Source organism: Vipera ursinii (genome assembly GCF_947247035.1).
Source record: "Vipera ursinii genome assembly, chromosome: 1".
In the NCBI taxonomy this organism is placed as follows: Eukaryota; Metazoa; Chordata; class Lepidosauria; order Squamata; family Viperidae; genus Vipera; species Vipera ursinii.
The window spans coordinates 182,958,917-182,984,745 of record NC_139512.1 but is presented as its reverse complement, the minus strand read 5'-3'; the positions used below and the strand labels follow the sequence as shown (position 1 = coordinate 182,984,745).

At 40.8% G+C, this 25,829-nt stretch overlaps 1 protein-coding gene across 1 annotated transcript in view; it reads left to right on the top strand.

Moving 5' to 3' along the window:
- Positions 1-8,269, top strand: part of BARD1 (BRCA1 associated RING domain 1) — a 96,220-nt gene extending 87,951 nt beyond the window's left edge. The window contains exons 8-11 of the mRNA XM_083354584.1: positions 678-813; positions 3,497-3,589; positions 6,288-6,385; positions 7,406-8,269. Coding sequence (XP_083210710.1) covers positions 678-813; positions 3,497-3,589; positions 6,288-6,385; positions 7,406-7,762 — 684 coding nt within the window. The 3' untranslated portion in view covers positions 7,763-8,269. The remainder of the gene's footprint in view (positions 1-677; positions 814-3,496; positions 3,590-6,287; positions 6,386-7,405) is intronic.
- Positions 8,270-25,829: the final 17,560 nt, after the last annotated feature.

The window sequence follows — 25,829 nt, the reverse complement described above, 5'->3', positions numbered from 1 at the left end:
CGGAGATGCGATGGCGCCCCTGCGGCCGGTCCGGGGAGGCAGCGGACGGCACATTGCCTGACTCAATTGCCTAACCCTCTGACCCCACCACAGGGGTTCAGAGACATCCCTGAGGGGCTCCTGGGGGACGCCTTACCGTTGGGGCTCACGGAGCTCTCCCCAGCACATCCGCCATCTTTGGAGCCGGAAAAAAAAATAAAAATAAAAATAAAAAATAAATAAATAAAATAATGATGATGTTACCTAGTTTGGGTAATGAAATGTCTGCAAAAAGACAAGCAAGCTCAGAGAGTACCAAGGACCCCTCATATTAACTCTGAGCTAAAAATATTGTTCTCACTGTCAGAAAATTTCTCCTTATTCCTTGTCTGGCTGTCAGGTGCTTTGGAAAATAGGTTGATCTCCTTCTTTCTATTCTCCTTTATTAGTACTGGGGCAAGTAATGGGAGTTCACCCCATTGTGTGGAGGTTGGGTCTCGAACCCAGACTGTCAGCTCTTTAGCTGACAAAGTCAAATACATTTCATCTATGTCCACAAATTATTTAAAACCTATACTAATTTTGAAATAGTTCTTTATTATGTAATAGAAATGTTGAGTAAATTTTGGTTTGTTATTTTTTTAGAAGGAAGAAATATAAGCTGTTGGGAATTTAATAGTTTTCTCTTTTGTCTTTAGTGCATAAACCTAAATTACTGTAAAAAAGGGCCTGTTGTTCTCCTTGGGAGTGGTCTTGATCCAGGTCAACAGCTGCTGTTAAGCAAATTGGCCACAGTTTTGAAGGTTAGAATATGTACAGAATTTAACAGTTCTGGTAAGTTGTCAGCTTTATTTAATATAATAATACTTTATTGTTTGGCGATAAGGCTATACAAAATACAGAATTATATGATAAGACAAGGGTAAAAAGATACAGTAAAAGGCAAAATTAAAAGGAAATACAAATTGTATTTCTGTGTCACCTTCCATAATTTGGGGAATGCGGTACTGTACTGTTTTGTTCAAATAAAGGGCCACATATTTGGGTTCTGGATGCACATGAAATATGTTGTAGTAACATAGATCTCAATAGTCCATTTGTTTAAAATGTGACCTAAGATATTGATCTCTATCTTTTTTATACAATTGGCATTCAAATAATGTATGAGCTATGTCCTTTGTATCTGGAGTTCCACCAATACATGTACGTTTGTCATAAGGAACTTGGTTAAACCTTCCATATTTAACAATTGTTAAAATTGTCAAATGGAGCAATGTATGAAGCAAGAAATAGAGGAAAATGCTAATGTGTTTTCAGCTCCAGGATTTCCCCCTCAGGATTTCCATAAACATTGTTTTTAATTTCAAGGTACTGGTAACAGTGTTTAAAGCCCTTCATGGCATGGGGCCGGAGTACCTTAGGGAACATCTGCTGCCGGCATCAAGCTCCCTGCGCCCTGTGCGTTCCCACAGAGAGGGCCTCCTCAGGGTGCCACCGATCAGAGAATGTCGATTGGTGGCCCCCAGGGGGAGATCCTTCTCTGTGGGCGCTCCGGAGTTGTGGAACCAGCTACCGGTAGAGCTCCGGATGGCGCCCGATCTTCGCTCCTTTCGTCGCGATCTCAAGACGTTTCTGTTTGTTCAAGCCGGCCTAGCCTGATGGGGATTGGTGGGGTTTTTTAATTTTGTGCTTTAATTTTAACTAGGTGTTTTAGAATTGTATTCCAACTGTTTTAATATGGGCAATTATTTAATCTGGTTTTAATGTTTGTATTTAGTATTTTATTCTGCCCTGTGAACCGCCCTGAGTCCTCAGGGAGAAGGGCGGTATATAAATATTATTAAATTAAATTAAATTAAATTAAATTTGATCTCAAGTGCCTCCTCTTAAGTGGAAGGATAGATTTAAATTTCCTGTGCCATTTGTTACTAGTATATTTATTATTTTAGTTTCTTTTATTATCACAAACTTGAGGGGTATGTATTCCAATATAGGAATCTACTATTATAGCATCTCGAATAGAAGACCATTCAGTTTTTGTGTAAACAACTCTAGCAAATCTCCAGAGGCAGTTCTTTTTATACTGAAAAGCTCTTCATGTTCAGAATTTTTGCCTAATGTCCAATTTAATTCTACTTTCCTATAATTTAAGCACACTAATTTCTAATATTTTGGAACTTTTTGACCACAGAATTTTACCTATTAAATTACAGAGTAGATTATGATCATAATGGTAACTATAAGATAATGGTAAGAAGGATACCTAAAAAACCATATATCATTACTTTTTGAATGAATGAACCTTTATCGTCAAAGTACAACCATATATACATTGAGATTGGCTGAACCTCCCTTCATGTTCCCCCCCCGACAACTCACAGTGACAACAAGACCTCCATCTTATTACACCATGTGAGCTAATTGCACAAAACAGCAGCCTTGCAAGTCAATCATACATAAAATTTATAAAATTATTTCCCGTTCAAGAGCCTAACAGCCCATGGATAAAAGCTGCTCTTCAGCTTATTGGTACGGCTGGCTATACTCCTATATATCCTACCCGATGGTAGGAGAGTAAAGAGATACCCTCCAGGGTGTGAGTCATCCCTGAGAATTTTCCTCACTCTTCCAAGGTAGCAAGCCCTGGCGATGTCATCCAGTGGTGTCAGAGGACAGCCCACAATGTCTTGTGCTGTGCTCACCACCCTCTGTAATACTTTCCTATCCGTGGCTGTCAGACCAGCATACCAAACCACAATACAGTATGAGAGGACGCTCTCTATAGTACACCTGTAAAAGAGGGTCATTAGCCATTGTTCTACCCTGTTCTTTCGCAAGACCCTGAGGAAGAGGAGTCTCTGTTGGGCCTTTCTGGCCACCTGGGTTGTATTAACTTTCCAGGTAAGATTTTCACAGAGGTAGACTCCCAGAAATTTAAAGGAGGAAGCTCTCTCCACACAGCCCCCCCCCCCCGGTGTAAAGTGGGGCAGGTTCCTCTTTCTTCCTCCAGAAGTCTAGCACCATCTCTTTCATCTTGCCAATGTTCAGGTGCAAGTTATTGTTGAAACACCATAAGGATAGTTTTTGTACCTCCCCACTGTATGCTGTCTCATCTCCACCTGTAATAAGACCCACTACTGTGGTATCATCTGCGAACTTAATTATCGCAGTAGATAATTTTTTATCATAAGGATTTTTGTTCTGGTAACTATTTCTCAGAGGTTGAAAACTTTAACATAATAGTGATAGATGCTGATATCTGGCAGTTTCTCATTTCCCTGTCTTCCTAAATCCATTCTCTCCCATTCAGGGAATACTTGAATCTATGGGGTGTAAGAAGCTTTTCGAAGAATGTAATGCTTCTTTTCCTTTTGTGGGAACTATTCTGCCTGTGTTGTAGGCTAGTGACTAAAATTGAATTATTCTTTGAATGTGAAGGATCAAATCAGTTATGGTTTGTTTACACAAGGAAGAATTCCTCCTGCAGTTTATACATTTTAACAAACTCTCATTTTAGTGACACATGTTGTTATTCCTGCATATCCTGTGCGAACTACTATGAAGTGCATGCTGGCACTTTTATCTGGATGTTGGATTTTGACATTTATGTGTAAGTAATTAAATTTGGGGGGGGGTATTTAAGAAAAACATGTTTGAGATGATGGTACAAAGATAAAAGGAATGTAGTAGCATTTCAACATTTCTCAGAAGCAATAATCCTAAAATTATGCAAAATGTTTTGAATATTTGTAAGCTTACAACAGTTATTCCAAGTTCAAGGCAGTGTAATATGTACTGAGCAGTTTTGTTTTGAGAGCAGTATAAAACATATGTGTACTTATTGTAATTGCTTACAAGATAGCAATAAACAAGAATCATAATATGCTGATTTCCCATGGTAGATTAACAGTATTATGAAAATTAAATGGGTGAGCAATTTGAAAGAGTAAAACCTATTCACATTTGGATAATACAAATTTATCTTAGAGAATTATTATAACCCCACTCTGCTGTTGTTTAGAAGAGCTGTGAAGACCTGGCTCTTCACCCAGGAATAGGTAAAGGCTGCTCCAGGAACACACTTCAAAAGTTGAAATTAGGATCACGTTGTTTGGTACTTTTGCCATATATATCGCACATAGTATTCCTTTCATTATAGCATCTTCTGCCAATTGCATTCTATTTGTACAGTAATATGTTCTTTTTAGATTTATGAAAAATAGCCCTGATGACTAAAAGGCAAATTTATATTTGTATTTTTATTTAAATTTGTATTGAAAGACAAAAAGGATAAGTACGGAAAGAGGGACACATAACTAAGCCAGAATATCAGCAGATAGTCCGAATCTGCCCAAGATGAAGTCAGAAAAGCAAAGGCTCAGAATGAACAAAGGCTTGCAACAGAAGTCAAAGATAATGGAAAAAAGTTTCTTTCAACATATAAATAACAATAAAAGAGTCAAGGAAAAATTCAGCCCACTAAAGAGAGAAGATGGCAAGGAAGTAACAGGCTGTAGAGAGAAGGCAGAGCTGCTTAATTCATTGTTTGCATCAATTTTCACGCAAAAAGAAACTATAGCCCAACCAAAAACATAACTGTAAAAGACAGACTAGAAATAAAAATTAAAATAAGCAATAAAATGGTAAGAGAACACCTGTCAGACATTGATGAATATAAATCACTGGGACCTGATGGTTACCTCCCAGAGTTTTGAAAGTGCTGGCAGAGGTTACCTCAGAACCATTATACTATATCTTTAAAAGAAATCCTGGAGCACTGGGGAACTACTAGAGGATTGGAAAGAGCTGATGTGGTTCCCATCTTCAAAGAAGGAAAGAAAAATAGACTAAAGAAACTACAGCCCAATCAGCCTAACATCATCAATACCTGGGAAGATACTGGAAAAGATGATCAAAAAACAAATCTGTGAACATCTAGAAACAAATAAAGTTATACAAAACAATCTTATTTCATTCTTTGATAAAGTGACTAAACTAGTAGATCAGTGAAATGCTGTGCACATAATATACTTAGACTTCAGCAAGGCATTCAACAAAGTAGACCACAATCTACTGCTTGTTAAGCTAGAAAAATGTGGAACAGACAACATCACCACCAGATGGATTTGTAGCTGGCTGACAAACCATACTCAACAAAGTAGTCCTTAATGGTACTACATCCACATAGAGGGAAGTAAGCAGTGAGGTACCACTAGGTTCTGTCTTAGGCTTAGTACTCTTCAATATCTTCATAAATATTACTTAGATGAAGGAATAGAAGGGGAACTCATCAAATTTACAGATGACAGTAAGCTGGCAGGAATAGCCAACAGCCCAGAAGACAAGCTCAGGATGCAAAAAGTTCTTGACAGACTTGAACAATGGGCCCTATCCAACAACGTGAAATTTAATGTGGAGAAAAGCAAGGTTTTACATTTAGGCAGGAAAAACCAAAGGTACAACTACAGATTAGGCAAAACCTGGCTCAAAAACAGTCACTGTCAGAGGGACCTTGGAGTCCGAATGGACAATCACTTAAACATGAGCCAGCAGTGTGTGGCTGCAGTCAAAAAAGCTAATATAATCCTTAGTTATATAAACAGAGGTATAGAATTAAAATCACATGAAGTATTACTGCCGCTTTATAAAGCCTTAATAAGGCCACATCTGAATACTGCATCCAGTTTTGGTCACCACATTACAGAAAAGATGTTGAGACTTTGGAAAAAGTGAAAATGAACAACTAAGATGATTAAGGGCCTGGTGACAAAAACATATGAAGAATGGTTGCAGGAACTGGGTATGGCCAGTCTAAAAAAACAGAAGGATTAGGGGTGACATGATAGCAGTATTCTAGCATTTGAGAGGCTGCCACAAAGAGGAAAGAGTCAACTTATTTTCCAAAGCACCGGAAGGCAACAATGGATGGAAACTAATCAAGGAAAGAAGCAACCTGGAATTAAGGAGAAACTTCCTAACAGTGAAGACAATTAACCAGTGGAACAGCTTGCCTTCAGACGTTGTGGGTGCTTCATCACTGGAGGTTTTTTAAAAATGTTGGACTAGAAGACCACCAAGCTCCCTTCCAGATCTATTCTGATGGATTGACTACTTTGATTTCTTAAGTCTCATCTAGTATTAAGCCTTTCTCTTAGCCTGGCACATGTTCTAGCCAGTCATCTTCTGTCCATCTATTGTTTTCATGATTTTTTTCCTAATCCTTCAATTCCCCCTTCCCAAACCAACTTCTGGATTCGCAGAAAATAACTACATTTTCTTTTTTTTAAACTTCATTTTCCTACTTTTAGGGGTAGAAGCCAGCTTGAGGAGTGGCACTTTTGAACAAGAAGAGAAATATGAAATAGATGGTGGTCCTCGACAAGGCCGCCTGAACACAGAACAGCTTGTGAGGACTTTTTTTTTCAGTGTTTCAGTTATATTGTTGTGATAGCTTGGAATTTTGTCATTTTATCTTTGTTTTTCCAGACAAGAGAAAAATAGTGCTTTGTTTCAGCATTTGGTTTTGAGAAATGATAGCTAAATTTAATTAGAAATGTAATTTTGAACTGTAAACGGATTTTTATTGTCAATAAATGTTTCAAAATATTTGGTTTTTTGGTAAGTTTTGGAAAAGTGTTTACAGCTATTACCTGAAGTAGAATAGATTCATCTTTGATAAATTTTAACGAATCAGTAATTTAGGTTAGCAAAACTGTTTGGTAGCCTTGTCCTGTTTGTGTATGTTGTTGTGCAAATATGTAAATTATAGTTAACATGTCCTACTGAATCTTCAGCTTGTTTCTCCTCCCACATCTAGTAATATTTTGCAATCATTTGTTAATTAAGTTTAAACACATGCACACTAAGTTCAGATTATTTTTAATCCATATATGAAGTTTAGCCCCTTTCATCTCTTTACCTGTTTCTGCCAGCTTTTTCTGTTGCAAAGCTCCACATATTTTTTGTCTATTTGATCTATTTCTACAATATAACTGATGTGAATTTTTTTTACAATCTTTTTGTTTCTTTTTTCCTCACATTCCATTTCTTTCATCCAAAGGACTGTTTCCTCTTTTTTTATCCCTAAAAATAGGCTACATGTCTGATTTCCTCCTTTGGAACTATTCCTCTTGGCTCCTTGTTTGTTGTTCTGTTTTGTCCCATTTTTTCCAATTCTGGGTTCTTGTTTCTATCTTCACCCATTTTTTCCCAGCAGCTTCTAGTCCTTAATTTGTTACTGGTTGATTTGGTATTTTACATGCCATACAAAAATTATAGCTCATAGATCAACAGAAGCTAGTTAAACTAATACTTAGACTGGGGCATGAGAACATAATTGATTGTAGAGGTTTATTAAATAAGAAATTGTGGCTTTATCTCAGAGTTGTCAGCTGCATAGATGAGAACAATCTATTCTTTATTTCAGTTGCCTAAACTTTTTGATGGCTGCTACTTCTATTTCCTGGGAATATTTAAAGAGCACAAGAAAGATGACCTCAAAGAACTGGTGAAAGCTGGAGGGGGACAGATTCTCCTAAGGAAGCCTAAATCAGATAATGATGTGACTCAGACAATCAATACAGTAGCCTATCATGCTGAGATTACTTCTGACCAGAGTTTCTGTACACAATATATAATCTATGACGCCTCTTCTAACTACAAACCACAAAAAGTTCATCAAGGAAAGGTTTGGGAAGTGCCCTCCAGCTGGCTTATTGACTGTGTGATGTCATTTCAACTGTTGCCTGTTAAAAATGTTTTTCCTAGCATTGTGATAACATAAATGTTGAGATTTAAAATTTACTGAAATTTTATTAAAGGATACTGAAATTATGTACTGAAACAAATAGATACACTTCTGGAGAGGAAGGTTTTATAAAATTGAGTTACTCCTCAAATCTTAAAATGTATATTTTTTAAAATAATAATAATAATTGGAGATTCAGATTCCCAAAATCTATTGCATGTTGATGTTAGGGGAGTTCTCCTTTTTATTTGTGTTCTGTAAACTATATTAATTATTATTGGATATATTGAAATTATCATCATTCTGTATTGAAATCTTACAAAATCTCAGAAAGCTTGATCAGTACCATTCTGGTTACTGTGATCTTAATATGAGCCTCAGCTCATATTAATTATTTTTTTTCTCATTTTCTACATGGTGAAATTAACATTGTCACTGAATTTATTTAAAGAGATTACTTAGATGTATAATCACGAATTCTGTGCTTCTGTTGAAAGATTCGTTCTTCTTTAATGTTTTTTGTATCACAAATAAATCACATTCTGAAACATTACCATGCAAGACTTTTATTTAAATCTGAGCTTCATTTGTGTGTGAGAAAGAGGGAAAGAAAGTACTCAATATAAAAAATCCTTACAATCAGTAAAGAGCTTGTAATATAATCAATCCTCACAATCAGTAGAGTCCTTTCAATTATAGGTCGGGTGAAAGGGGACTGAAGTGGCGTGCCTAATCATGTTAGCCCTCAGAAAGGACTGGAATTCTGAAGTGGTAAATTGAGCCTCATTGTCTGAAACTAGCATGTCCGGTAACCTGTGCATGGCAACGATCCTGCGCAGTTCCTGGATGGTCCCTGGCAGTAGTCATAGTTGGGACAGGTGCGACCTCTAACCACTTAGAGTGACTGTTCACCACAATGAGGAACAGTTGTCCCTGAAATGGTCCCGCAAAATCAATGTGGATTCTTGATCATGGGGCTTGAGGCATTTTGGGCCTGGATTGCTGGCAAATATAGCAACTGTGAACTTGGTCCTCAATGTCTTTATCCAACCCTGGCCACCACAGGTAGCTTCTCACGAGTGCCTTCATCCTGACTATTCCAGGATGTCCCTCGTGCAGAGATTCTAAGACCCTAGTCCTCAAAGAGTTGGGAACTATAACCCTACTACCCCAAAGAATGCAGCCTTTGTGAGCTGACAGCTCATCTTTCCTCCTATAAACCTCTGGAAGTTTGGCCCCGGACTGATGTCTGTACATCCAGTTCAAAACATGACTTTGTGTATTGTCGGAGGCTGTCTCAGCAGCCACATCCCCAGCATGAAGGGGAGACTCCAGCAAATCCTGGATAGCCAGGATGCATGCAGCTGGAGTGGGGTCTGGCTCTAAGTGAGGCAGGGGCAGCCTGCTGTGGCCATCTGCATGGCCCATTTCCCTGCCCGGTTTGTGAATTAGCTTGTAACTATAGGCTGAAAGAAAGATGGACCACCTCAGCATCTGTGGGGAAATGATCTGAGGCGTTTGTTTGTCTGTGGTGAACAAACCCAGAAGTGGCTTATGGTCCGTGAAGACCATGAAAGGGTGGCCATACAAGTAGTCATGAAATTTTTTGATGCCACTATGGCCAGTGCCTCCTTATCTATTTGGGCATAGTTGTGTTTTGCCAAAGACAAGAGTCCTTGAATAATAAACTATGGGAGCTTGCCTCCCGTCAACCATTAAATGGCTCAACACGGCCTCTATTCCGTACGGGGATGCATCACATGCAATGCTGATAAGTAACTGTTCCTTAAAATGTGTCAGTACTGAGGGTGATGACAGCAGTGATTTGACTGTCAAGAAACTTTTCTCGTGGACACTCGTCCACTGCCACTGTGCTTTTTTGTCCAAGAGCCTGTGTAAGGGCTCTGCCACTGCGGCCTTGTGTGGAAGAAAGGCATGATAAAAGTTGAGCAGCCCTAAGAAAGCCTGAAGCTCCCCCTTTGACTTAGGACTGGGAGCCTACTAAATTGCTTTAAGCTTGGATTCAGCCGGATGAATGCCTGTGGCATTCTATGTGGAAACCGAGGAACTTGGTTGAATCTACCCCAATTTTGCATTTTCCCCTCTTCAGTTTCAGCCCCGTTTCGCGGAAACACTGAAGGACAGCTTTGAGCCATTCTGCCAAGATTTCTACTGACTCCCCAGCTATGAGGTCATCATTGAAATAAGGGCACACACACATTTTTAGCATGCGCTCCATCACACTCTGGAAAAGCCCTGGGGCTACACTGACCCCAAATTGTAGGTGTCTTACCCTGAAAGCTCCCCTGTATGTGACTATGGTCTGAGCTTCCACTATGGCATCATCCATGGGCAGTTGCTGGTAAGCTTGGGCCAAATCTAATTTGGCGAATATGCGACCTCCCTGTAGAGACGCCAGAATATGGCTGATTACAGGCACCAGATATGCATGTTGTTGAAGTGCCCTATTTATAGTGCAGTTGTAATCCGCACATATGCGCACCTTATCGCTGGCTTTCAGTGGTGTAACTATGGGAGTCTCCCAACACACTGCTATCTACTGGTTGAAACATGCCTTGTTGCACTAACTTGTCCAGCTCTGCATCTATTTTTGGTTTGAGGGCAAAAGGCATTCTGCGAGGCTTGATCCTGATTGGGGTTATGGTTGGATCAAGGTGGAGGGCAATTGAAGTTCCCTTGTACTCGCCTAAGCTAGAGCTGAAAACAGCAAATTATGGCAAACTGCCGACAGGTCCACTGCTTGCGTTCTGCTAATGCCAGTCACATGGATGCCCAGGGCATCAAACCAATCCAAGCCACTGAGGCTTGTGCGGTGGCCTTCGACTACCACAACATCAAGGGGACCCTCAAACTCTTTGAATTGAACCTTGAACGTAGGTTCTTTAACCGCTACATGGGAATTTTGGAAGTCCGGTAACAGCAGATTCTATAGCTTGAGTTTAACTCTTTTGCCAGTGCAGTTGCAAATGTTGTTAAAAGTCCTTTGAGAAATTATGGACAGGGCTGACCCTGTGTCCAGTTCTGTGTGGCAGGGAATTCTTTCAAGCTTGACTTTAAGTCTAAGCTTTTCTTTAAGGGGGTGATGAGCACCTGTTCTAAAAACGCTCCTTCTACTGGAGCAATAGCCAACTCTGTTCTGCCCTGGGGCCCCTGTACTTTTCCTGGGGCGGTGGTGATGTGGCCTTGTTTGCCACAATCCCAGCACATGCCACGTGCCCAGCACATTGCTGTATGGAACCTGCACTCCTGTGTCTGCCTCCACAGCCCGCACATCAAGTGAAGGAAACTGCCTTCTCAGAGGGCCGCTGCCCTCTTTCTGGCAGCTTCTGCAGCCAGTCAATCTCAGTGTCCATGTCACCATCGACACTTTCGGCGTCCTCATGGTGGACAGTTTCTGGGCTGGGAGTGTTCTTGGAGGGCTGTAAGGCTTTGACAGCTCCCCCGGCAGCTTCTTCGGCCATTACCTCTTTCAGGGCATCTTGGAACATCAAGGTTTCCTTCACAAACAGCTTCTGCTGAAGGTCCCTGTTCCTCAACCCGTATACCAAACTCTCTCAGTCTCTCTTCAAGGTCTGTGAAATTGCAGAGCTGGGATGCCTGTCATAGTGCGGCTATAAATTTGGCAGCAGACTCTCCTGGTTGCTGCTCCCTTTGCCTGAACGCATGTCTCCATGCAATGACAGAGAGCTTCAGCTCAAAATGTTCCTTGAGCTTTTTCTTGAGCTCGGAGTAGGCGACCAACTCTAGTGTAGCTGGAGTGACTAGGTTTTCGGCTATATTGAACATGGCCTGGCCACACATGCACAGTAGCATTGCAGCCTTCAAGCTATCTTCTCTAACTTGGTTAGCCCACAGATAGTTCTCGACTCATGAAACATACGAGCTCCACCTCTTGAGATGTGACACATCGAACTCTGACAGATTGCCGACCTTCGCCATGGTAAGTTATCACTGACCTCTCAATGCCTTGTGCTGCTAAGGGCTTCTATGTTGATCCTAGGGACGGATCCTTAGGATGTGGGTGCCTCCAGCGTGGCAGAGGGGGGAATGTGGTTCCTACCAGGGCGCTGATGCCTGGTCTTCTCTCTAATGACTTCTGGCTCTCTCTTCCTTAGCAGTACATCCTACCCTCGTCACCACTGTTATAGTTCAGGATCGGTGAGACATTGACGAGGCGTTTGGTGAAAAGAGCAACACGTTTATTAAGTTAACATAGAAGCAGCACAAACTGCCACTAAGCTATTTATACGGACCACTGCTAGGCGGCGGCCAATGGGATTAAAGCAGTCTTTCCTGCTCAAAACACAAGTAACAACTCTGGAGACAAGCAGTCTGGAGTTTAAGCAGACACAGTAGTTAACTAACAATAACGGTTTCCAAGTATTTTACACCAATACATAACATAGACAATCACCTGTCTGAGATGCTATAGGATCTTCTGCTTGAGCAGGGGAGTGGACTAGAAGACCTCCAAGATCCCTTCCAGCTCTATTCTATTCTATTCTATTCTATTCTATTCTATTCTATTCTATTCTATTCTATTCTATTCTATTCTATTCTATTCTATTCTATTCTATTCTATTGCTTTATCTGATTTCATTTTTTTAATAGCTTCTGATATTTCAAAAGTAGATACTGCATCATTCATAAATTGTCTGGGTTTGTGAAAGTTTAGGTAAACATTGTCTTAATAGGTATTCATCTATTTTAGACATATTCAACTCCTGCTCTTTATAAAAATTGGGGTAAAAATTATGAAATAACTTTTTAATAAGATTATTCTCTGTTATTACATTGTTACCTTCACACATTTTCTCAATCATTCTATTTTCCCTTTCTTAATTTGTATGCCACCCATCTTCCTGGTTGTTGTTTTTTGTCAACTCAAAGTGTCTGCCTTACATAGTTCAAGTTTGTTTTTATTTGTTGAACTGTTAAACTGGACAGTTGTTGATGTAACAATTTAATTTGGTGTAAAATTTTAGAATTTCTTTCTGTCTGATTTTGTCTAATATCTCCTGTATCTTTTCCTGGGATATTTTTTCTTTTCTAGTTGATTATGTTTTATAAAATAACCCCTCATAACTGCTTTACTAGCATCCCAGACAGATTAAATTTATCTCTTTACCTAGATTATGAAAATATTCATTTAGTTTGTTTTTACAATCCTTTACAATCATCTCCTTTTTATAGAATAGATTCTTTTAGTCTCCATCTATAACTCAAACACTTTTCTAAGTACCAGGAGAACTGGATTATGATGAGAAAAAGATTTAGGTAAACTATCAACTTTTAAAATATTATTTGCAAAATTTTAGAAGTCCCTATCATGTCAATTCTTGAAAAGGATTGTTGGGGCTGCCTCTATTAAAATCCTAGAAAAGAAAAACCCTTCACTCCATAGATTTAGAGAACATGTACTTTTACTAGGAAAAAGTGACTGCAGCTTAATTCTGGGAAGATCTGAGGCAAAACCATGCAAAGCATTCAAATTGAAACAAACCTTAGAGTCCACCCCTCCTTGTAACTAGGCAACCAGAGTTAATTCTGAAGTCAGAAGATGTTTTGGCAAAGTCTTTGATTCAGGTGCATCATCTCTGGCTGCTGCATACCCAAGCCTGAAGAAATTACCTTGGAGAGATAAGCAAAATCCACGCTGGCTGTTGCAAAGTCTCCCTCCCTCTGTCCATGGCAGCTGATAGTAAGCAAGCAAAGATGGAGGCTGACATCCATCTTCTGCCACCCCACTCTTGTCACAAAGGTTTATGTCCTGACAAGAAAAACAAAAAGCACACAGGCAGAACAAAACAATGCAAAACTACAGAAGAACGTTGATTTGTTCATGGCTTGTCGGGGTATTTTCTGTGAAAGATTTGGAAGAGTTTAGGAGCTCAGACATGCTTAGCATCCACCCATTTGGACTGTGCAGGGTGAAAAATGTTTCTACACCACTAGGTATTGGAACCTCTGTCTATGTTTCCTTGAATCCAGAATTACTTTAATTTCAAAGTGCTGCTCTCCTTCAATTAAAATGGGCATAGGAGGAGTGCAGAGATTATTCTCTGTTATTACAGTGCAGAGTGAAGAGGTGACACATTTTCAGGGTTTCAATAAACTGCAGTGAAACACAAGGTGAATATGTTTAAGATTCTTAGGCAACTCCAGTTATACAGTGATTGGGTTAATCACTTTAACAATGGGGAATTGGCCCACATATTTAAGACTCAGTTCCTTCAACTGTTGGAGGACTGTAAGTACTTCGTAGAGAGGTAAATTCTATCACCCACTTTAAAATCTTTTGGCTTCACCCATTTCTTATCAGCTTGTTTCTTATGTGCCTGATGTGCCTCCTCCAGTGCCTTATGGGCTACTGGCCAACTGCAGTTGTATTATCAATTCTGCTAATGAGACAATTTGAGGCTTCTCTTGAGGCAGCTCTGGCATAACTACAAAGTCCTGACCAGAGGCCACCTTAAAGCGGGGTGAACCCTGTGCTACTATGCACAGAATTGTTATATGCTACTTCTGCAAAGGCAAAAGGTAATCACAATTGTCCTATTGGTAATTAACTTAACACCTGAGGTACTGTTCCAGGATGGAGTTGGCTCTCTCACATGCCCTTTTAGTTTGGGGATGATGGAAGGAGCTTAAACCCTGGGCAGTTCCCAACAGTTTCAAAAATTCTCACCAAAAGTGTGATGTAAACTGCACTCTATCTGAAATAATGCACTCAGGAGCCCCATGCAGCCTATACATGTGATGTACAAAAAGTTTAGCTAGCATTTTTGCAGAGGGAATCTTGGGGCAAGGGACAAAGTGTATTTGCTTCAAAAAAAGATTAGTGTTCTGTTCCAGCTTACGACCGGCCCTGTTTGTGTATCAGGGACAACCCCTTTTTTCTTTTTACAATCAATAGGCTGGAAAAACCCAACCCAAATTTATTTACAGTTCAAACAAAAAAGCAATAGAATAAATGAATCAAAATATCATACAAGAGTTAAACAGAAGTAACAAGAACAGACCAGGACTCTCTCAGAATGTCTTCAAACAGTTGCCTTCAGCAACCAGCCCCACCCACACCTTCCCCTTTTATTATCAGTCCCAAGGCATGGCTTCTCACTGCCTTCTCCTTCTCTCACTGAGTTGCCTCATTGATTTTCTCTGCTCTGCTCTGCTGGATTGCCTTCTGCTTCTAGTGTCTCTGAACAGATTCAGCTGTGACTCACCTAATCCGACACCTCGTGCTCACACAGCTGGGCCTCATGAGGAACATGACTAGAGGGGCCAGGCTGAGAGTCCTACAGAGCATCAGAACCTCCCTCTGACACCAAAGGCTGTCCAAACCCCTCCTCCTCCTCAGATTCATCAGACTCAGCTGCTGGGAGCACAGGCTGACGCTGAATCACAACTATTAGTAACAACCCAAATAACAGTATTCCCCCCACTTTCAGGCAATTCTACAATAAATTCCATAGGTACCTGGGGACTGGCTACAAAATCCTGTAGGCTTCCCCAATAGTCTCTTTGCTACTGTACAAACTAGACAACTGGCCACATATCTTTCGATGTCTTTTTTCAAAGAGGGCCACCAAAACTGCCTCTTAATCAAATGCAGTTTTTACAAATCCAAATGTCCTGCCAACTTAGAGTCATGAGCACATTTAAAACAGTGTTCCTCAAGATTGAGGGAACATATAATTTGTTTCCAACCCAAGCCAATCCATCGCACATGGTGCAGTCGTTCTTATGGGTAGCCAGCCATTTGTCAAGCTTAAGTGCTTCTTTAAGTTTCTCACACAGTTCATTTGGAATTTCATGTTCCCTCTTTGCTTGAGTCCTAGTGGTTACTGGAGCTGCTAGCTGCTTTCAGGGAATGATCGGTCAAACCACCTCAGCCTCAACACTATTGTATTGGAGCAATCTGGACAGAGCGTCTGTCATAAAAATCCCCCCCCCAGAATATAGCACAGATTAAAATTGAACCAATTAAAGTATTGAGCCCAATGAATTGTTTAGGGCAGGGCTTTTCAACCAGTGGTATGCATACCACTAGTGGTACATTGGCACCTGGCAGATGGTATGCATACAATGGCTTGAACAGCACTGTAAAAAAAAGTGTACAAAAAGTGTACAAGTGGATGAGGTGAAGCGTCAGCAGTGCCGCACAGGCTTATGGGAAAGTCAGCTGGAACTGCACAAGGTGTTGCCTGGGTCCTACTGAGAGCCCAGGATCAAAGTGTGCAGCTCCAGATGATTGGTGGTGGCCTTGGGGTTGGCAGGCAGCCTCATGCAGTCTTCAGATGGAGATTCAGCTGGAACTGCACAACACATTGCCTGGCACCTGCTGAGAGCCCAGGATTGGCACGCGCAGCTCCAGCTGATTGGGAGTGGCAGGCAGCCTCATTCAGTCTTCAGGCAGAGATTCAGCTGGAGCTGCGCAAGGCATTGCCTGCCTGGGTTCTGCGGAGAGCCCAGGAACAGTGCGCGCAGCTCCAGCTTACTGGGGGTGGCAGGCAGCCTCAGGCAGTCTTCAGGCAGAGATTCAGCTGGAACTGCGCAAGGCATTGCCTGGGTCCTGCTGAGGGGGAGAGAAGATAAGATATAAAGGTGGGAGAGAAGAGAGGATATAAAATGGGGTGAGAAAAGAGAGGATATAAAGGGGAGTGAGGACTACCTGTACTTTATCACTTTTTTCCTCTTTTTGTTTTGGTCATCAAGTTTTTGATACCTTGCTAGGCAACTGGTGGTACTTGAATATTGCCATATTCTAAAAGTGGTACAATCAATGGAAAGGTTGAAAAGCCCTTTTGAGAGGATAAGCTGTCTGGGGTTTTCAGAGCATCCAGATTCTTGTGGTCAGTCCATACTTTGAATGGGATTTTTGCCCCTTCTAGGAAGTGCCTCCAAGCAAGCAGAGCAGTGGTGGGATTCAGCCAATTCGCACCAGTTTGGCAGAACCATTGGCCAGGCCCAGAATGGACTTCTGGAAGTGGCATTCACACAGAGAACTGGTTGTTCACATATTTGAATCCACCACACTACATACACATATTCTCCCAAATATATCTGATGGTAAAGAAAAAATATTTTTAAAAAGGGAATATAGAGCTGTTAAGGGAAATGTCACCACTTGAGAGACAGGAAATGAAAAGAGAAATGGAGGGAGAAAGGAACTGGGAGTTGTTTAAGGAATATAAATGGGCAGAATTCCCCCCCCCAAAAAAAAAATACCCTACCTAAATTGTTTTCCTCTTGCCAAACACTTTTTACAAAAATAGAAAAAAGATTCCTGGGTGATCTAATCGCCCTGGCTTGGAAAGTGACTTGGCAAGGAAAGAAAGCAAGAGTCAGATTTAAAAAACAGAAAATTTGACCTTTTACAGGGGGCATTATATGTTTAAATACGTTTTTGAACAAGGGTAAAAGAACGGAAGATTTTTAGATGTAGTTAGACTTTTATAATAAAAGATATGATTTAAAATTAAGATAGCATTGTTTTCTCTTTTTTGATAGGGGAAATATGAAGATAAGAAGAGGATTGATTTGAATAAAACTTTTAGCTCTATAAATGTCATTAATGTTGATAAAATCATAACTGATAAAGATATTTCAAATACTGATGGGAAATCAAAATTTAACAAGAGCATGAAAAACAGGATATAGGTTAATGAATTGACATTGATTTATGAATTGATATTATTTTTATTTGTATGATATTAGTAAAATATGATGAAGATGCTTATATCTAACTTTGTATACATTAATAGTATCAAAAATTGTAATGGCATAATGAAGGGAAAATGGAAAAAACATGGAGAAGAAAGGAGGATCAGGGAAAAAATACTAGATTGTGTAGTATTGAACAGATTTATATTGAAAAAAGTTAATGTTAAATATTCGAACCCAAACAACATGTTGTTTACTAAGCACTAAAGACTGTAATTTTTAAAAATTAATAAAACTTTTATATAAAAAAGTTAAAAAGAATGCTGCCGGCAGCTCACCATGGTTCTGGCGGAAGACACCTAAGTGTTCTAAATATTATGTCTGGAAGAAACCAGGCACCACTCACCACCTGGCCAATATCGTCCCAACAGTGAAGCATGGTGGTGGCAGCATCATGCTGTAGGGGTGTTTTTCAGCAGCAGGGACTGGGTGACTGGCCAGGGTTGAGGGAAAACTGAATGGAGCAAAGTACAGGGATATCCTCAATAAAAACTATTCCACAGTGCCCAGGACCTCAGACTGGGCTGAATGTTCACTTTCCAACCTGACAACTATCCTAAGCACAACACAGAAGTAGCTTAGGGACAACTCTGTGAATGTCCTAGAGTGGCCCAGCCAGAGGGCCCTGACTTGAGCCCTATTGGACATCTTTGGAGGGACCTAAAAATGACTGTATACCGATGATCACCATCCAACCTGGCTGAGCTTGATAGGATTTGCAAGGAAGAATGGCAGAAAATCCACCAATCCAGGTATGCAAATCTTGTTGTGCCATACCCAAAAGGACTTGTGGCTGTAATTGCTGCCAAAGTTGCTTTAAGAAAGTAAAGAGCGAAGGGTCTGAATACTTATTGCGATGTAATATTTCAGGTTTTTTAAATAAAATTATAGACATTTCTAAAATTGTCTTTTCACTTTGTCATTATGGGGGTACTAAGTATAGATTAATGAGAAAAAATGAATTTCAACAACTATAGAATCAGGTTGTAGCATAATAAATTTGACAAAAGTGAAGGGGGTCTAAATACTGTACTTTCTGAATGCACTGTATGCAAACTCATATATTTCAATATACTATATGAATTAACTTCCATACCTTTGCACAATTTCTCCATAAAGAAAATCATAAGCATGAAGGCATCCCTTATTATATATTGGAATGTGTTTTAAATATCTTTCTGTATTTAAGCAGTCAGAAAAATGTGCTGAATTCTCTAGTGATATACTATGCTGTTAGGAAAACATGCATGCGTTCAATAGTGTTTTTTTGAATAATGGTTTGGCAGTTTTGATTCAGGTTCAAAAGCAAGGTTTTTTTTAATGCAAGTAATCCTTTTCATACTATATTGTTCTCCAGTAACAAGGTGGCAAACATACCTAATACTCCTTTCTGCAATTTTCCCCATGACAACAACCCTGTAAGGTAGGTTGGGCTGAGAGAGTGAGCCAATTTTCATGCCTAAAATGGGATTGGAATATACAGTCTCCTGGTTTCCATCCTGCTGCCTTAACCACTAGATCCAATCATGTAAATTATAAAGAGTTTGTTTAGTTTTCTGTATTTTGATGGACTAGAGTGGGGGAGGAGGACTTTCTGTCTGTAAAATTACTATAGAGCTGAATTTGGGGAAGATACCTATATCAAATGATTAGGGAAGAATTTCTGTTGAATGTCTAGTTGCATGAAATCCCTGAGGCTCAAATGAAAAAGACAATATTTGTGCATGACTTATATACAGAATAAAACAAACCTTTAATGGTTTAAGTAGTATGGGATTATAAAAAAATTGCTAGTTGCAGGATCTCGCCATTTTTCTTGTATTGGGTTTTGAAGCATTATAGTTCTTTTTAAAAAAAAAACATTATAGTTGAAATAGATGTTATGTGTTTTATCCTAAAATATCTTTGATTTCAAAATGTTATTCTCCCTCAACCATGATAGGTGTAGGCACCGGGAGTGCAGGAAGCCTAAGATTGGAGGTAACCTCTGGTGTGAGCAAACTGCAGTGGAAAACAGGGTGGATTTCCTGTAGATTCTTTGGCAAGTCTAATTCAATGGTCACAGGATTGATGATACATTTAACTGGGAAGGGTCCTATAAATTTAGGATCCAATTTCTTTGAAGTTTGAAAAGATTGCAAATACTTCGTAGAAAGGAACACTCGGTCTCCAACTTTATATGGTTTTTGCTCTACCCTCCATTTATCAGCCTGAGCTTTATAGTCCTCCCTGGCTTCATCCAGGGACTTCCTGACCACTGGCCAAGTGTTTTGCAATTGTTTAATCCACTCTTACAAGGAGGGGATCTCAGATTTTTTTGGTGGGGAATTCAGCCATGGCCACAAAGGTTTGACCAATTGCTACTTCAAATGGAGTGAAACCAGTACTGGAGTGTACAGCATTATTATAGGCAACCTCAGCAAACAGTAGCAGATCAGACCAATTGTCCTGTTGGTAATTAATAAAACATCTCAGGTATTGTTCTAGAACTGAGTTAAGTCTCTCTGTCCCCCCAGTCCTTTGAGGATGATGGGAAGATGATAACCCTTGACTAGAAATCATCAAGTCCAGAAAAGCCTTCCAGAACTTAGAAGTGAATTGAACCCCTCAGTCTGAAATTATATGTTGTGGAGCCCCATGAAATCAATATATGTTTTGCACAAAACGTTTAACTAAAGTCTTTGCAGTTGGAATCTTGGGGCATGGAATGAAATGAACTTGTCTGGAGAACAAATCTGTTATGACCCAAATCACAATGTTTCCAGCACTTTCAGGCAGTTCTACAATGAAATCCATAGAGATCACTCTCCAGGATGCTGATGGACTTGCTACTGGTCACAACAGTCCTGGGGATTTCCCTTGTCACCTTTTGGCTGCTTCGCATGTGGGGCAGCTGGCCACATAGATTTCTATGTCCTTTTTCAGTGTAGGCCACCAAAATTGTCTCTTAATAAGATGTAAAGATTTTACAAACCCAAAGTGTCCAGCAGTTTTCGAATCATGTTCTGCTTGCATCACTTTAAGTCTCAAGGCTGCTGGGACATAAAGTTTATCTTCAATCCATGCTAATCCATCTTTTAACACACACAGGTTATTATGGTTACAAAACCATTCATCTGTTTCTAAGGCAGTTTTAAAATCCTGTAATAAAGTCTTTCCAACAGGACCCACTGGTTTAGATTGGGCCCTGGTGGTGACAGGGGCTGCTATTTGATGAGGATGCAGAAACAGTTTGGACACTTATGCTTTCTTACTGTTATATTGTGGTAACCTGCACAATGCATCAGCTAGAAAATTCTTCCCTCCAGGGAGGTAATGAATTGTAAAATTAAAATGATGGAAATGTTGGGAACCACCTTGTCTGTTTAGGGGAGAGTTTTCTGGGTGTTTTCATGGCTTCAAGATTCATATGATCAGTCCATACTTGAAATGGTATTTTATTTCCTTCAAGGAAATGTCTCCAAGTTAGTAACGCCCATGGTACAGCATAGGCCTCTTTCTCCCAAGCTGCCCACCTCTGTTCAGTCTCTGACAATTTCCTCGAGGTGTAAGCACAGGGTTGTCCTTCTTTATTTATTTGTAGCAAAACTGCTCCCACAGCCACATCGCTGGCATCAGCTTGAATTATAAATGGTTGTTCTGGGTCTGGATGTTTCAAAGCTGACTCCATAGAAAAAAGTCTCTTAAGTTTTTCAACACCTGTTTGACATTCTCCTGTCCATTTTAATGGTTGACTGGGCTTTCCCTTATCTCTCCTTCTGGTTTTTAACAGGTTTGTAATTGGGAGGACAATCTTTGAAAAGGATGAGATGAATTGCCTGTAGAAATTTGCAAAATTTAAGAAATTTTGGAGTTGTTTCCTGATTTTGGGGGGAGCCCAATCCAAGACTCCTCTCACTTTCTCTGGTTCCAGCTCTATTCCCTTATTTGATATGCAATAACCCATGTAATCAATACAGTCTTTGTGAAATTCACATTTTGATAATTTGGCATATAGCTTTGCAGAGCGCAGTTTTTCAGTACCACTCTGACTAGCTTAATTTGTTCATCTTTTGTTTTGGTGTAAATAAGGTTATCATCCAGGTAAACTAGGACCTCCTTATAAGATGATCAGGTAGGACTTTGTTGATCAGCTGCATGAATACTGCAGGTGCCCCTGTAACCCAAATGGGAAAACTTTAAATTGGAAGCAATCCAGTGGGCAATTGAAGGCAGTTTTCCACTTATTTCCTTTCTTTATTCTTATAAGCTTCTCTCAAGACCAACTTTGAAAAAATCTTTACTTGTGATAGGTGCACTAACATGTCTTTCATTAAAGGTAATGAATATATGTTTTCCACTCACACAGCATTCAGACTTCTATAATCTACACAGAGACAAAGAGAGCCATCTTCTCTCTGAATAACACAGGGCCTGCTGCCTGGGGTCTAGCTGGCTTGATAAATCCCTGCTCTAAGTTCTTTTTGATAAATTTTTACAGTTCATTCATCTCCCTAGGAGTTATAGAGTACATTTTTTTTATTTTGGTGGTTTTATCACTGGAATGATTTCAATTGCATAATCTGTGGGCTGGTGAGGAGGGAGTTTGTCTGCTCTTTGTTCACTGAACACTTCAGCCAAATCTTGGTATTCCACTGGGAGGCTTTGCAAGTCTGACTTACTGAGGGTGGAGGCAAAATCATAATGTAATCCACATCTCCCACCATTTTCTTTAGCAACGGGTGGGGCTTCCCCTTGTGGGAATCTAGTTACCCTTCCCTCCAGTTGATCATGAGGTTCCATTTCTTTAGCCATGCCAGTCCTAAAACTAGTGGCTATTCCATTCCTGGGGCCACAGTAAATGTTAAAGCCTTTGTGTGGCCTCCCAGGTTGATGTATAAGGGCCTAGTGGCAAAGCTGGCAGGCACCACCCCTGCAACCAAACCGTCCAGTTGGCAAAAAGTAATTGGAGTCTTTAATCTCCTGAGGGGTATCCCCATTTTCCCCACTAGTTCTGGGCTAATCATGCACCAGGTATACCCTGAGTCCAGCAAAGCTGTTAATTTCACTGTCCTCCCAGTGCCAGGTATGGAGAGTTCTAGGGGCACTGTTATGGGGTCAATTGGCCCACTCACCAATGGGTCATCCTCATAGTCATCTTCCACTGCTCCTGGGTCATTATAGCATGGAGTCGCATCTCGACCCTCTTGGTTGCAATCTTAGGGGAGCTCTACGACTTCCTTGGATCGCATTGCATTCTCACTGGGATGCAGTGAGGTTCTCGGGCGTCTCCTGGCTGGTAGACAATCCCCTCTCTTGGTAGGTGTCTTGCTGTGGCAATCCATGGCTCAGTCCCTCGTTACCATATTTGAAGCAGGCGGTGCTGCAAGGTGGGGCAGGTGAACCTTGTGCAGTCTCCCCTCCCTTCTCTGCCTGCAGCTTGAAGCTTGGTCTCACCAGGTGGTGTAGGTGCTTGCATTGATCAATCTCCACTTCCTCAGCTAGCAGGCACCAGTCGAACAGCTGCCCCCGGGCTCCACCAGCCATGCACGCATTATACAGATCTTTGTTGAGTCCATCCTGGAAACAGCTGTTCAGCATGACCTCTGACAAGCATAGATGTAATGCATTAATGTTAAGTTAAACAGTTAAAAGTTATATATTCATGTAACCATTTTGACAGCTGTCAAAACTGCCACCGGCAATTGCGCAGGCGTGACAGCTGACAGCTCTCAGCTGTCAGCATGGCCACTGACTACGCAAGCGCAGCTGCCACGAGGATTCCAGACTGTCAAAGAACTGACGCCGCCGATTGGAGCAACAGTTCCGGCGGGAGAAGGACGAACCGCTGATTGGTCTAGCCTGCCGGCGCCTGGCTATAAAAGTGCAAAAGCAGAGCAGATGATTGTCCGGTACCTCAATAAACAGTTAACTTCAGCCTGCTGTCTCCACGTGGTCCTTGAGCTAAGTAACTTCAATAGATGACTGGCCAACACTCTGAACATCTCAGTATAGTCTTTCTTCTTCCTTGCTTCACTGTCTTTATTTGCTCCAGGGCTTTCTTATTGGCCAGTCAGTCTTCGAAACACCTGCGGAGGTCCGGCTTCTTCCAGGTCCCTGGAGAGGCTTTCATCACCTTTCATACAGAGGAGATCTTCAGACCATTTCTCTGCCTGGAACTCCTCCATGTAGGAATCAGTTGCGACTCCCACAGTAGGGCAGCAGCTTCTCCAGGTTGAGTACTATGCAGATCTCACCTTATGTAAGGACCCACCTCAGCTAACCACCCAAGAAAGCAAAACTCTTGAAAGAGGCATTATCTCAAAAGGATACTTTTATTAGGTGTCAGTGACAGTAGGAAAGTCAAGGCGAGATCTGGGGGAAATCCCACACAAATGGTATAGTTAAGCAAGCAATATTCCTCCTCCCACCAAAGTCATAATGTCCATTTGAAATCCAGCCAATCCACAGGTGGTACGATGTGTGAGTGACTGGCACAGTTGGCAGGCATCTCAAGGTCTTCTCCAGATTTGTTTCTGTGTAACCATCTTCCTGATAAGGGAGACACATTCCTATTTCAAGGGGATAGAGACAGGAGAGGAAAAGTAGAAAGCAAAATTTATCTAAAGCAAAAGTAAGCTCCCCCTCCTCCCATCAGAACAGCAGGCCACAAAAGTAGAATATATATGCAGGGGAAAACACTGAGGGTTTGGGGGACCTGACATGAAGTGTTATTACTGCTTTGTAAGACCTTGGTAAGATCACACTTGGAATACTGCATTCAGTTTTGGGCACCATAATATAAAAAAGTTGTTAAAACTAGATTAGACAGAACCTGGCTCAAAATCAGTAACTGCAAGAAGGGCCTTGGAGTCCTAGTGGACAATCACTTAAACATAAGCCAGCAGTGTGCAGCAGCCACCAAAAAAGCTAATACAATCCTTGGTTTTATAAACCAGCAGTGTGCAGCAGCCACCAAAAAAGCTAATACAATCCTTGGTTTTATAAACAGAGGCATAGAATCAAAATCAGGGTGAAGTATTAGTACCGCTTTATAAAACCTTAGTAAGGCCACCCCTGGAATAAAAAGGTAAAGGTAAAAGTTCCCCCGCACATGCGTGCTAGTCGTTTCCGACTCTAGGGGCTGGTGCTCATCTCCGTTTCAAAGCCGAAGAGCCAGCGCTTGTCCAAGGGCATCTCCGTGGTCATGTGGCCGGCATGACTAGACACCAAAGGCGCACGGAACGCTGTTACCTTCCCACCAGAGTGGTCCCTATTTTTCTACTTGCATTTTTACGTGCTTTCAAACTGCTAGGTTGGCAGAAGCTGGCACGAGTAACAGGCGCTCACTCTGTTACGCGGCACTCGGGATTCGACCCGCCAAACTGCCGACCTTCTGATTGACAAGCTCAGCGTCCTAACCCACTGAGCCACCGCGTCCCCCTGGAATACTGCATCCAATTTTGATCACCACATTACAAAAAGATGTTGAAACTTTGGGAAAAAGTGCAAAGAAGAGAAACTAAGATGACTAAAGGCCTGGAGACAAAAACAGATGAAGAATGGTTGCAAGATTTTTCTAGAGAAAAGAAGGACTAGGGGGACATGATAGCAGTGTTCCAATATTTGAGATGCTGCCACAAAGAAGTGGAGGTCAACTTATTTTCTAAAGCACCAGAATGGAGAATAATCAACCAATGGAATGGCTTGCCTTCAGAAGCTGTTGATACACCATCACTGGAAGCTTTTAAGAAGAGGCTGGACAGCCATTTGTTTGAAATGTTATGGGGTCTGCTGCTTGAGCAGGGGGTTGGACTAGAAGACCTTCAAGGTATTGCTTTGTCTTCTAACAGATGGAAATTAAGGATGTCCAGAGGCTTCCTGAGATGCTTCAAGGATGGGAACTGGGGCTCTGGAAACAGACAGCTCATTCCAGAAACTATTTGATCTGATTCAGTTTAGTTTCCAAAATACAATTTGGAGAAAAACTGTTTTCTTGCTACAAAGATTCTCCATGTAGATTTCAACCATATTGTTTACCCTCTGTGAGGTGCGCTTCTCTTTTGGGGCATGACTTTTAATTTAATTCTTATCAATAAAGAAAATGCCAACTCCAGAGATGTTTGTGATCCTCGACTGGTCTCTTGAGATCAGGGGGACAGCCAAAGACAATCCTTTCAATGAGATTTTAAAAGAGTTCTTAACTGCTATTGATTGTAGGTTAAAAAAAAATAAATTCCATCAGCAACCGCATCTTTGAAAGGTCTAAATGAGAAAAGAAATTAATGGTTCTGATTAACCCAGTACTATAATTAATCAAAAAGTGATGAGAACATTAATAAAAGAGATTGTAATTTGACTGGATAACTTTGGAAGC